This window comes from Apodemus sylvaticus, chromosome 1, assembly GCF_947179515.1.
Source record: "Apodemus sylvaticus chromosome 1, mApoSyl1.1, whole genome shotgun sequence".
NCBI lineage: Eukaryota > Metazoa > Chordata > Mammalia > Rodentia > Muridae > Apodemus > Apodemus sylvaticus.
The window spans coordinates 141863590-141877988 of record NC_067472.1 but is presented as its reverse complement, the minus strand read 5'-3'; the positions used below and the strand labels follow the sequence as shown (position 1 = coordinate 141877988).

Sequence of the window (14399 nt, the reverse complement as noted above, 5' to 3'; positions counted from 1 at the left end):
ATCTTGACCTGCTTTGTACAACAAAGAGCCTCCACTTGACCATCAAAGGGTTTCATTCATTGGTTACATTGCTTTGCTCTGTTGACAGATGCTGTAGCATCTAAAATGTGGTAAAGTATGGATATGTATTAGAAATTACTGGCATTAGTAGTTAAAGCATTGCTTGAAGCTGTAGTATCATGCATTAACAATCAATTCTATAGCAATTTGGGCTTAGTGTTGTAGTTTATGCCTGATACAGAAGGATTACCATGAGTTTGCTCCTGCATTGGACTGTGTAGTGACTCCAAGGAAAGCCTGAACTATATAGTAAGATCCTGCCTTAAAAATGCAAATAAATAAATAATATCACAGATTAATTTTAATGGTACTTTTTAAACATTTGAGTGGAGAAGGTGACACCTGATAATTTGATGATTGTGCCCCTATAGAAATATATCATGAAGTCAACTTTCACACTTATTTTATCCAGTTCCTCAACATACACACAAACATACAGAAACCATGATTTCTCCAAAAAAATAGAATTTTCAAGAGCATCACAATTCTTTCACAACACAGAGTATCCTTAGGTGATACAGAGCGCTGAAGGTTTCTATATCACAAAACATTAATGTTATGGTTATAAGGCCGTGTGCAATCACCTCTGTGCATAGTTAAAATGGTAGGCAAAAGACCTTCTCCCAAAGTGGCTCTCCTCTAGACTGTCTTTTTAAAAATCATGACTATGTGCTACCAATATTTTAGGTGAAAGGTTTTGAGCCGTTTAAACTGCATTTGTTGAATTGGGCTGTGCTTGTCAGCTACGGGGGATCATTGCTCTGGTGGGGTCCTGGCACAGGGAGGTATGCTGAGGCTTGACACAACATAACTAAGAGTGTAGTGTGGCTCCTGGTTGAAGAGCTATCTACAGCTCCTCTGCTCTTAGCTTCTGCACGTGATGACGTTATCAAACACGGACAGTCTGACAACACGCAGCCACCTGTTTTCTGTTTCCATGTCCTTTAAGTGACCATGGTCACCCACCCAAATAAATACTTTGGTTTCCACTGGTGATGTGTAAAAAATCCTCCGAGGAAGTCCTAATGCATAATATCTTCTATGTAGCTAATATATTCATAATAGCTTCTACGTAGCTCCTATCAGCTGTACTTGCTGAAACAAAGAACTCCAAATCATTGGAAAGGGTGTGTGTGTGTGTGTGTGTGTGTGTGTGTACATATATGCTTTGGTGTGCATGTGAAGAACAGAGGACAACTTTTGGGAGTCAGTTCTCTCCTTCCCACCCTGGGCGCAGAGGTTAAATTCTGGCCATCAGACTTACCTGGTAAGTACATTTACCCACCGAGTCATCTCAATACCTCTGAAGACTAAGATATTTGAAATTATTGAGAAAGCTTGCTTCCTATGGAAAGAAAGTGGCCATGTGACAGGCAAAACAAAACTGAGAAAGAACTAGACTAGGTGATATTCATGACTGAGCTGAGGAAACGAAGCCCAGCAAGGGCAAGCCAGCTGCCAGACAGTTAACACACAGCTGGACCAGGAGCCGGAGCTCATCCCATACCGGCCCATACTCATGCAGGGCTCCTACAGCTCTACCCCAAGAACGTCATCATCTATCCATAGCATGGGAAGACTTATTTTAAAAACAAACACCCACAAAGTTGGAGTTGTGCTGGTTGTCAAGTCCAACTTGACATAGGTATAACTCGGATATCTCTATCAAGTGAGAGAAAGGGCATCGTACTTCCCCCGCAGGATTGGCGAGCTTTATCTACCAAACCAAGGAGGTGATGGGAAAGAATCCTGATTCCCAGTGCTCCTGGCTCACAAAAGGATGCACATTTGGGTAGCAGATCTAGATAGCAGAAAAACATTTATTCTGAAAGGTTCTAGAATGTAGGAAGGTAGATGGCTTAAGTCGTGATTCAGATACTGAAACTAATCTCATGAGACCTTCAAGGGCATTGGTCAGCACCGTACTAAAACATTTTCTCCATTTATAGCTTAAGTTTAAAAATACTAAGTAGACTAAAAATGTTTTGTCTTAAATCAAGATCACTACAATCATATGTGAATCCTAGAATGTATGTAGAATAGTTACACCTGTAGGTAACACATACATTTATTCAAACAATTGGGCTCCTAAACCTAAGGCTATTTCTCCAGCTGTAGTTTGCACCAATAAGGCAGCAACATTTCAGAGTGGCCAGGGGTGTCCAGCTGTGAGATGACAATGTCATCTATAAATATGTAGAGCCACATGCATAGCTTTCTTGATTCATGTGCAGCCCAGAGCCCAACAGAATAGGCTGGGTTATGTGCAGTATATACAGTATCAACCCTGGGCTCCTTAATTCACTTTTCTATAGCATCCTTGGCACACAAAAGTAAATGCCAATGACCAATATTTGAGAGCTATACTATCAATCTTTTGTCTGTTGAATACAGAGGTCTATGAACTGTTTTAAAGGTGCTTTTTCAATGTAGACTATCGCAGAGAGCAATACTTGCTTCTTAATTGTCCTTGTTCCCACTCCCATGGCAACTTGAACTATTCTCTGCATGTTTTAGATGACTAGCAAGCACTTGCTTTGTGAGCTAAGAGAATGGTCTTGATCATTTTGTGTGTAAGGTTCCTCTCTCCAAAAAAGAAAAAAAAATACATGTATGATGCCAGTATTGTCCAGCTGGGCTTTCAGCTAGGTGCCTCTGTATCCCAAAACTAGAAAGAAAATACCATCATATGTTTGCTATCTTCTAGATGAATTTACTAATCAGGTGCTCGTAGAAATGAGACAATAGTAACAACACTGGATTGGTCTAAGATCTGGGAAAATTCCAGAAAGAAGGCAAGGCCTTGGTTGCTTTGCTCACTGCGGAATCTCTAACACCTAACATTGTGCCTGGTCTGCTAGTATGGAGAGGCTCTTTTCATGTTTTTCATTAAGTGGGTGAATAATGTATTTAAATGGCAAAGTGAACTCTAAGGTATTTCCACTGTAAGGATACAGAATACAGTGCACCAGCTACTCAGAATAAGCCTGTGACAGAAGAAGATGCACCAAGCATGGGATTTGAATTACATGTTGTTTCAGGGAATCAATAGGCTATTGGGTTATTTTAGAAGTAAGGATGTATATAGGTTTCTATTTTGTACATGATTTTCAGCCCACAGTCATTTTTCTGTTGTGAATACAAGAGTCCACAGCATTGGCAGCATTGGGTTCTGTGTATAGCACATGCTCACCCTGTGGTCCTAAGCCACTCTTGTGAGGTGGGTAGCAGGTGCTTTTATGCCTTGCCATTCTCTTTAGAACAGAGTACAGTGCTCAAGGCTCCCTGACTAGGGGCAGCAGGGTCGGGCCTTTCGTTTTCAGCTTCCCATCCTTTCCACCACCTTTGTGACCTGGATCCCTCCTGCATCCTTTTCCTCCATCAGGGAGAATGTGTACGGTGCCGTCTGTGTTGGAGTATCATCCTGTTGTCTTGTTTGACCTAGGGTGTGAGGTTTTTGCCATAAAAAGCAGAAGCCTAGCACAGAAGGGCAACATGGGAACGTGGACATGATCTCTACCTCTAGTCTCTGTTCTCATTGTCACCTTTATGAGAATAATGTCTTAAAATGCAAGCAGGTTGTAACCCACCATGTGCATTCCAGACAAGACCCCTGGAGTGACCCAACCTCGTGTGTGCTCTGTGGTTGTGTCTTCCTGTGGGACTGTTTTCTGATCCTTAAGCCTTCCCTACCCACCCCACTGCCACCTCTAGATAACCACACATGAGGGCCCTCCCTATCTTCCCCAGCGCTTTTCAGGGCTCAGCTACAGTGTGACTTCCAAGAGCTGCATGCATGAGGCAAGGCCAGTCTTGCCCTGTCTTTCCATAGCTCACCAAGCTGCCTTGTCATAATTCCTTGCTGCATTTTAGGATAGCCACATAAGGCTGACTGATCTAGATCGTCAGACTGTTGTACAGTGCTGGAAGATGGCACTAGTGAGCAGCTACCCACTCAGTCTCCTCAAAGGAACAAGGCAAACAACTAATGCTGGTTCCAGAATCCCTGACCTATAGAGTGCTGAATGGCTTGCTTTGTGGGGAAATGGTGATTTTGACAGGTTCTGTTCTCTGTGGTCTCTTGCCTTCTCATCAGGTTAGACACAGAACCACGGTCATGCTTCTGCCTGTGTTCAGTGTGTGGCTTCTGGTAACTGTGCTGTAGTCCTGGTTCCTGGACAACTGTGATCCATACCAGATGACATAGCAGAAACTGGCTGGTCACAACCTGCTGGATGACCAACAGCCAACTTTGTCAAATTTAGCCCCCAGAGTGCTCATTTGCAGTTAGCCTAAATTTACCGTTAGGCTCTGATTAATAATTTTAAAAGTGGTTTTCATCATAGTCCCAGGACTGTATTTTTTGTCTCTGGAAATGTTAGGGCTTGGCCTCAGCTCACCCTTGGTAATGGAAGCCACTGTGCCACAGCTGAAGCTCTTGTCTGGAGCAGGAAGCTGAGTTAGCTTTAGGCAATTCAGATTTTGTTTTGTTTTGTTATGAAGGCATTCTCTTATATTAGAAAATGAAAGACCAAGAGATCAATGCCATTTCAAAAGAACTAGTGAAGAACATGGTCCTTTTGGAAGTGGAGAGTGTTAGTGACCATAGGTCTAGTGCACGGGACACACCTGGGATAGTCCCACTGCAAAACGAATCTAGTCCTCTTGTCTTTAGTGTTTCTCTTCTGGCCCTAGTGGACTTTGGATTTTGTAATCTTTGGGCAGTAAGCCATCATCTGTGTTGTTTCTTATTTTAAATCATAGCCTGCAAAGCTGTTGCTTCCCAGAGGAGAAATCATCATCATTATTATATTTTATAATCATTATTTTAATGGCTGGAAACAGTTTGGATTATTGTGAAATAGACTGTGTACCAATTTGATTGTGAATGTGGCAACCTGCTGGGGTTTTCCTCGGATTACCTTTGTGACTGCAAGAAAGACTACATGAAGTAACAAAAAGCCTCCCTGCCTGCGTCTTGTCGACATGTGACTGTTTCCACGTCTTGCACAAGCCCTAGCAACTCTCAAGCAAATTTATATGTTTCTGTAGAAAATGTGAGGAACTCGTGTCTGACTGGCACTGTAAACTCTATCTGGTGCCTAACAGGCCCTAAATGAATCTGTCAGTTCGCACACACAACTGAAACCTGTGGGTTGCTAATACGTAGATAGTCATTCCGTCTCAAGAATCAGCAAGCTAGTATTCTCACATTCTGTTTTCTGTTTATTTGGCTTTGGCTTGGGGTCTGTGTGTGTGAATGTGTTTTCACTAACAATAAAAAATGAATTCTCTGACTCACAGTCTTCTGCCTGTGACCATTCCCTGACTGTGTGACATTTGACCCTGTTCTTTACCTTATTTTTACAGATATGTAGAGTGTGTATGTGCTTGTGCTTGTGCATGTGTATGTGCCTGTGAAGACACTCCCCCATGTCCTGCCTTTACCTGCTGAGATGCCATGCTGGCTGCTGGCTCTCTGCTGGCTGCTGGCTCTCTGCTGGCTGTTGTTTGCGCATTCATTTTTTTTTTCTTTTTTTTTTTTCAGACTGATGTTTATGGACTGGCAAAGAAATGTAACTTGACAGAGCGCCAAGTTGAAAGATGGTTTAGGATTCGGCAGAAGCAAAACAAGCCTTGCAGGTTGCAGAAATTCCAGGAATCTTGGTAAGAAGGACAGGAAGATTAGGTAGCTCTGTAGTTTTAGCTAACAGTGTGGCCATACAGAGCACACCATGCCACTGGAGGGGAGGAAGGATTCAAATTCATCTTCTCTCTCTCTCTCTCTCTCTCTCTCTCTCTCTCTCTCTCTCTCTCTCTCTCTCTCTCTCTCTCTCTCCACTTTCCATAGGATCTTTCTTGCTTGGCAGGATCTTCCTGTACCCCAACAAAAGCAAGTTTGGTTTATTTGAATGGTTTCATTAAATACATAGGCAAAGGTAACAAACTAAAGCACAAAACACAATCTTACAGCAGTTCAACAACAGACTTAGTGCAAAATGTACAGTTAGCAGCTACTGAGAGACCCTAAGGTTTGAATTCAGTTGTAAACAATATACATTGTTAAACAACATATGGAAAACATTTATAATTCAGAAAGTTGGTTTTTTTGTTTGTTTGTTTTTTTACTGAGGAAAAATATGTCATTCTTAACCGTCGCTGCTTCCCTCTTCTCTTCTAGAAGACACAAGGCCCTAAGGCGGACCCAGTGCCTATGCAGACATTCTGTCCTTATCTTGAACCCAGACAAACCATAAGCATGGCTTATCTGGTGTTTCACCTTTCTAGGGCTGAGGTTAGGAAGTCTCAAGGCTTTGTCCCATGTCTGCTGTCTCTGTGGTTATGGGGACAGCAGATGTGAGACCTAGGGCACACCCCTCAGAATGTCAACTCCGCTCTCTTCTTCCCTGTAAGGAGCCACCTGTGCAATAAACTCTTCTGCATGAGCATGGGGGCACTGGAGCTTAGGCAGCATGCCAGTGGCCATACCTCTGAAGACAAGGGGCTCCTCTCCAGAAGCTGTCATCTGCAAATATTTCTTATGCTAGAGTGGGGCCTCATGAGCCCCTCCCCCACCCGGGCTGGAATGTGGACCAGCTTGCTTTTGCACAGGCCTTGTGGGGGCTGTGAGTTAATGAGTAACTGTGGCTGTGCCAGTAGCCGGAAGTCAGTATTTCCAGCATTCCCCATTGTCCTTTGGCCCTTACCAGGTTTCAGCCCCCTCGCCCACCATGGTCACTGAGCACTGAGGCAGGCGTGGATGTGGGTACGGATGCCCCATTTGGGACTGAGAACACCCGGTGATCACGTACTGACCTGTATTAACTGCTGGCTGCTACACAAAGGAAGTTTTCCTTCCAGTCTTGAGAGCAGCACTAAGCTATAGCTTTAATCATAAATATTTGGAAGGCATCTCATAACACATTCATAGAGCAAAACAACAGAAGTAGATTTCTCCCCAGGGCCTATGCCCCTCCCCCACAGGCTCTTAATTAGATTTATAGGACCAGGAGTGAATTCTCCTCCTGTGAATCAGGGGCAGCCAATTGAGGCCTGATTTGTGAGAGAGTTCGTTTTCTTTTTCCTCCCCCCTTCTCTCTCTCTCTCTCTCTCTCTCTCTCTCTCTCTCTCTCTCTCTCTCTCTCTCTGTTTTTAGAACTGTCCATTTGGCTTGTGGCCCATTTCTTGACTGGGTGTTTGTTTTGTTTATTTTCATAGTTCTTAAGTCTTCTGCATAGTTGCCCTGTATCTGGTGTGCACTGGGCACTAAGCTGTCTCGTCCTATGCTAACTGCAGGGTTCTGCTGTGCAGAAACTGCCATTTCACAGCATCCCCCTATTGATTCTCGTCTTCACCAATGGCTTGAACTAGACAGTCCACTCAAGAAAGCCCTTGCCTACGTTTATGTCTTGAACTTTTTTTTTACATACATTTTCCTCTCAAAGTCTTCTTGGGTCTCACATTAATATTTTTAATACTTTTGAGTTGGTTTTTGTACAGAGTGAGAGATATAAATCATATTGAGTCCCAAATGTGTATATCCTGTTTCTTCCCTAGTACCATTTATTATGGGTCTATATTTTTCCAATGTATTTTTTGACATCTTGGTTGGCTATCTCTGTGACACTATCCTATTCCATATGTCTATATGTCTGCTTCTTGGGAAATTACCATAGCATGCTTGCTTTGTGGCCCTGGAGTAGGATTTGAGATCGGCTATTATGTGTCTTGCATGAAGGCTCTTTCCACTGTTTGGGTGTTTGTGCTCCTTGTGGATTTTAGGAAAAGATGAGCTTATTCTTGTTTGACTCTAGGATACCTGTTCTTCGAAGCCTGTTTTAGCAATTTCCCTTTCCCTCTTATGTCAATCTCTGTTCCAGAGGACTGAAGCTTTTCCTTTCTTTTGGCAGCTGGAGATTTACATTTTACTTCGTGATAACTGTGGCCGGAGCTGCATTTCTTTATGATGTAAGTTGTTATTTTTCACCTTTGGAATTCATCTTGAATTTTAAATATTTTTGCCTATGAATTCTATCAGTGTAAAGCCTTCACCTCAAAAGAGTAAAAGACAGTATATGCTGGAGCCATATAAACTGACCATGACCCGGGAGCACAGATAGAGGTCACCTCAAATTCCATGTCCCCACGTGGTAATGCTTTCCTGAAGTTTTATAACAGAACAAAGCAAATTATAAATGGAAAATCTTTTAAAATACATTGGTGGAAAAGCCAGACAAGCAGGTCGCAGCAGGCAGGGGTTCTCAAGCACAAGCCTCAGTGCCATGAGGCAACATTTGCAACCTTCGGCTGTCAGAAGCTAGGGGGCTGTTTGTGTATCCCAGAAGATTTACCTAATAGCCAGGAAGGTGCTAGGTCACATTCAGAGGCAGATAACAAGTGGCCATGAGAAGGGGCTCAGGCTCTGACCCACAGCATTCTAACCTTTTCACAAACTTAAAAGTTCCAGTCAGTCAGCCACTGCCTGTGCCTGGAACTTCACTCTCAATTCTCTCAGGACCTACTACGTCATGAGTCAACCAGGCTGAGGCCTCTTAGTCTGAGCATGAGCAGGGCCCAAAATAAGCCTCCTAACGTTTTATTGTTGTAATTGTCTCAAAGTATTTTTGCCTTTTCATCTATTTATTTATGTGCTTCTGTCTGTCTGTCTGTCTGTCTCTTGACACAGAGTCTCAATATGTATCTGAGGCTGGGCTGAAACTCACTATATATCCCATGCCAGCCTCACACTTTTTTTTCTTTTCTCTTTTTATTCGATATATTTTTTATTTACATTTCAAATGATTTCCCCTTTTCTGGCTCCCCACTCCCTGAAAGTCTCATAAGCCCTCTTCCCTCCCCCTTATTCCCCCATCCACCCCTTACCACTCCTCTGTTCTGGTATTCCCCTATACTGCTTCACTGAGTCTTTCCAGAACCAGGGGCCACTCCTCCGTTCCTCTTGGACATCATTTAATATATGGATTATGTCTTGGGTATTCCACATTTCTAGGCTAATATCCACTTATTAGTGAGTGCATACCATGACTGATCTTTTGAGACTGGGTTGCCTCACTTAGTATGATGTTCTCCAGATCCATTTATTTGTCCAAAAATTTCATGAATTCATTGTTTCTGATGGCTGAATAGTACTCCATTGTGTATATATACCACATTTTTTGTATCCATTCCTCTGTTGAGGGACACCTGGGTTCTTTCCAGCTTCTGGCTATTACAAACAGGGCTGCTATGAACATAGTGGAGCATGTGTCCTTATTGCATGCCAGGGAATCCTCTGTATATACGCCCAGGAGTGGTATAGCAGGGTCCCCTGGAAGTGTCATGCCCAGATTTCTGAGGAACCGCCAGACTGATTTCCAAAGTGGTTGTACCATCTTGCAAAACCACCAGCAGTGGAGGAGTGTTCCTCTTTCTCCACATCCTCACCAACACCAGCTGTCTCCTGAGTTTTTAACCTTAGCCATTCTGACTGGTGTAAGGTAAAATCTCAGGGTTGTTTTGATTTGCATTTCCCTAATGATTAATGATGTTGAACATTTCTTAAAGTGCTTCTCAGCCATTCGAGGTTCTTCAGGTGAAAATTCTTTGTTTAGCTCCGTACCCCACTTTTTAATAGGGTTATTAGGTTCTCTTCGGTCTACCTTCTTGAGTTCTTTGTATATATTAGATATTAGCCCTCTGTCAGATTTAGGGTTGGTGAAGATCCTTTCCCAATCTATTGGTTGACATTTTGTCCTTTTGACAGTGTCCTTTGCCTTACAGAAACTTTGTAATTTTATGAGGTCCCATTTAAACAACTTCAGCAAAGTAGCTGGTTACAAAATCAACTCAAGCAAATCAGTAGCCTTTCTATACTCAAAGGATAAGCAGACTGAGAAAGAAATTAGGGAAATGACACCATTCACAATAGCCACAAACAGCATAAAGTATCTTGGAGTGACTCTAACCAAACAAGTGAAAGACCTATACGACAAAAGCTTCAGATCTCTGAAGAAGGAAATCGAAGAATACCTCAGAAAATGGAAAGTACTTCCATGCTTGTGGATTGGCATTAATATAGTTAAAATGGCCATCTTGCCAAAAGCAATCTACAGATTCAACGCAATCCCCATCAAAATCCCAACTCAGTACTTCATAGAGTTAGAAAGAGCAATTTTCAAATTCATATGGAATAACAAAAAACCCAGGATAGCTAAAACTATTCTCAACAGTAAAAGAACTTCTGGGGGAATCAGTATATCAGACTCCAAACATTACTACAGAGCAATAGTGATAAAAACTGCATGGTATTGGTACAATGTCAGGCAAGCGGATCAATGGAATAGAATTGAAGACCCAGAAATGAACCCACACAACTATGGTCACTTGATCTTCGACAAAGGAGCTGAAAACATCCAGTGGAAAAAAGATAGCCTATTCAACAAATGGTGCTGGTTCAATTGGAGGTCAGCATGCAGAAGAATGCGAATTGATTCATTCTTATCTCCTTGTACTAAGCTCAACTCCAAGTGGATCAAGGACCTCCACATAAAACCAGACACACTGAAACTAACAGAAAAGAAACTGGGGAGGATGCTTAGGGACATGGGCACAGGGGAAAAGTTCCTGAACAGCTTCACACTTTTAATCTTCCCCTCTCAGCATCCCAAGTGCTGAGATTATAGGCATTTGCTAATAACCCAATGCAAGGAACAGATATAATAACTGAACCAGAAATTATCTTACTAGCCTATTTATTTATTCAAAACAATTCCTTCAATAAGAAAATCCTACTATTGATAACAGATTTATTATAAGTAGTAAATTTCTCAGTGTATATGGGAATGTATGTCAGTGCCCACAGAGGGAGAAATGCACTCAACAGATGAAATGGGATCTGCTCAGGAGAGCCAGTGAAAGATGCAATAGGAAGATGCAAGTGAGTCACTACAACAGTGAACGCACACGTGGGCCAGCGGGACAGTGAACACACACGTGGGTCAGTGAGACAGTGACTGTACACGTGGATCAGTGTGACAGGGAACATGCATGTGGGTCAGTGTGAGAGTGAACAGCACAAAGAGATATGCTTCCTGCTGAAACCAGCTTTCGACTGACAGGGTTGTATCTTCTCTTGGCTTCCTCTGTTTTTCAGAAACCATGGGCGTACGACCTCTGGGAGGTTTGGCGTGACTATCCCAGACAGGTAAGTCCTCCCTAAAGGAGCCTGTCCCGAGCTTAACACCAAGTTCAGATGCCTTCCCGGATCTTGGTGGGTTTTCTGTTTTGCTTGTTTCTCTGGTGGTTGGTTGGCTTGTTTGGCTTTTATGACCCACTCTCAGTAGGGTAACTGAGCTGGCCTCAAACTCAGTGCAGATCTAGGTTGGTCCTGAACTTGCAACCCTTCTACCCTCATTTCCAACCAAAGCAGCAGGCTAAAATAAATATTTTTGTCCTGTTAGCCTCAGCATAAACAAGAACAACAACAAAATGAGAAAGCTGCTGCAATGACCAGGACGGCAGGGAGTTAATTCTCGTTACCTACGTGCTAGCACGTGCCTATCCTTATCTCCAGCTACAGGGATCCAGAATGTTCTCTTCTGCCCTCTGCAGGAACCAGGCACACACATGGTCCATATGTATGTGCAGGCAAAACATCCATACAGATAAACAGTAAAAATGAAGTAAAACAACAAGGACAAAGGAACAAGAAAGCATTAAAAGAAAAGTCCTGTTCTAGCAGGTTGTGATCTAGTCCTGTTAACGCTAGCCCATGTACTCTTCTCAATAGCATCGTTATCTCTTGGTGCATAACAAGCTGTCCTCAAGCCTACTCCATAAAATGCTAACCGTCCATCTCTCATGATGAGGGTTGTGTGGTGTCAACTGAGATCATTCATGCATCCCAGCCAGTTGGTGGCCTTACTCCTCTTTACCAGCCAGCACTTTATAGACTTTTCCCCTTAATTAATCAATTAATTAATCGGTTAATTTTGATATTTTTATTTATGTTAAATATTTATTTATTTGTTTGTTTGTTTATTTATTTATTTATTTTGTGGCCTCTTTGGCATGATAGCTCAGCCAAAATGGGGCATTCACATCTATAGCATTTTTAAAATGTCTTAGTCAAATCATTTCTCTTGGTTCGAATGCTTACTTCTCTGCTCTTTCAAAAAGTAAACATCTTGACAGTTCATCTGTGACTCCTTTGGGGGAACTTAAGTCATTGCAGTCTCCTGCAATGATATGGAATATAACTGGGTGTCAGTGAATTAAAGCGCCTTGCTTGCCCTCGAGGTCACATTTGGAGTGACGAATGCTCTCTCCTTTCCTCAGCCCTTGCTGTCGTCTCAGTACTGGTACTACATCTCGGAGATGAGTTTTTATTGGTCACTGGTGTTTAGCCTGGGCTCTGATATCAAGAGGAAGGTATGTTCCATATTTATAAAACTTCTTTTATCCATTTCTTCAATTTTTGTCTTTTTTTTACCCTTAATTCTCCCTGTAAAGTATATGTTGTGCATGTTTAGCTTGAGCTCATTGACTATTTTTGCTTGTCACAATGCATAGATGAATTCAAATTATATGCAGGCTTTGATTGCTTGATAAATGCCTGTAGAAAAGCAGAGAAACTTTATGTTTGAAGCTGTTTCCCTGCTCTGCAAATCCCTCCTTTCTGTTTCCTTTGGCTTTAGAGGAAAAGCTTGTTAGTATAATGACTTTAAGATTGTGCAGCAGCTTTTATTGATGGCAGACTACTTTAGACAATCCTTTCTAGTGTTTTCAAGAACTTTGGCATGGCCACCACCTTCAACCCATTAACTCCATAGTTATCCCTCTGAGAAACCTTGTTTGACACTTCCGTAGGTTTGCTTTATTTACAGGAAAACTGGGTTGCAGGTATTAGTAGTGAGCCCCCGAGGTGACAGCATGATACATTTCAGGACTGTCTGGTTTACTGTGTCACTGGGTCAGTTGCCATGTTAGACCCTGAGTGCAGCCACAAGATTTTCCTCAGCAAATTAAATCAAATAAGAAGCAGTAATATTGGAGCCTTAGATGTAGAATTCTAGTGCACAGAAATATCTGTTTAATAAAGTTAAGATCAGCTCAATATTAGATTAAATGGTGCTGGCTGGATTAAATGTTCTTTGAGTGGAAGGCTGGTGCAGCCATCACTAGTGAGTCCACTGCAGTACACAGGTATCTCCCAAGAAAATTCACAGCATCTGAGAATACAGTGTTCAGAGTCATGGAAAGAATATCAGAAGGTACATTTAGATGGCAAGTGTTAGGTGCTGTCTCAGAGTTAAATTATTTCATCAATAAAGGCAACACTTACCCTGGCAAGACCCTGTTAAGAAAAACAGACATGCACATATGTATATAGACATATATGTGTAAGTATATATATTATAATATATTAAATTCTGAACATCAAAACATACGGATAGATGTAAGTTACTGGTACCATTAATACTCTCTCTTGCCAGTCACTGGGAAATAACTGCTTTTGATTAATGGCTTCCATTTCTCTCTCATTATGTAGGATTTCCTCGCTAATGTCATCCACCACCTGGCAGCCATTAGTCTGATGAGCTTCTCCTGGTGTGCTAATTACATTCGCAGCGGGACCCTCGTGATGTTTGTTCATGACATATCTGACATTTGGCTAGAGGTAAATGTTTACCATTTAAAAGATAATGACAGTGCCATGTCCTGGTTTTCTCTAAGTGCTCATAGAGAGAATTATCTGTGAGTGATCTGGCAGGGCCCTCTGTCCTGAACACACCCAGTGTCTAAGAAGGTGCGGTCTCCCAGACCCTTCGAGAAGAAACCTCTCGGTGTGTGTTTTTCCAGTGAGACTGGTTTGTGTGACCATGTGCTGCTGCCCATTCGGGAAGTGATATGAGATAGCTGAATGAAAAACAAATTCAAGTTTTTAGAGGCAAAGCTTGGAACTGGATGCTCAAGGTTTGACAGCACCCTCAGCTGCTTACTTATGCCAGAGGCTGGCTGTGAATACTCAGTCTACCCTTCCTCCAACTCCATCTCCTGCTGTAGGGAATGCACACTGGTGTTTATCAAAGAGCATTCATTTTCTAAGGGCTTAGAGTGTGTCCTGAAGCAGAGAATACTGAGACAAAAGCCTTACTACTTCTACTCCAGAGCTGTCCTTGGCCTCTGTTAGCATTAATTCCTGCTGGCATAGGCTGTGATTGAGTGGTCCTCTCTCTATCCAGTCTCCTGCTAGAGTTACAGCATTTCCCAGAACCAGTTGACTCACTTCAGTGTACTGATTTATAACAAACCTAGGGAAAACAATGCTGGACTACTTC

The 14399-nt window shown here is 42.3% G+C and overlaps 1 protein-coding gene across 1 annotated transcript in view; it reads left to right on the top strand.

Annotated features, from left to right (window-relative positions):
- Nucleotides 1-14399, top strand: part of Cers3 (ceramide synthase 3) — an 81994-nt gene that overhangs the window by 32567 nt on the left and 35028 nt on the right. Inside the window, exons 4-8 of the mRNA XM_052178453.1 lie at nt 5609-5727; nt 7971-8028; nt 11213-11263; nt 12397-12489; nt 13610-13738. Coding sequence (XP_052034413.1) covers nt 5609-5727; nt 7971-8028; nt 11213-11263; nt 12397-12489; nt 13610-13738 — 450 coding nt within the window. The remainder of the gene's footprint in view (nt 1-5608; nt 5728-7970; nt 8029-11212; nt 11264-12396; nt 12490-13609; nt 13739-14399) is intronic.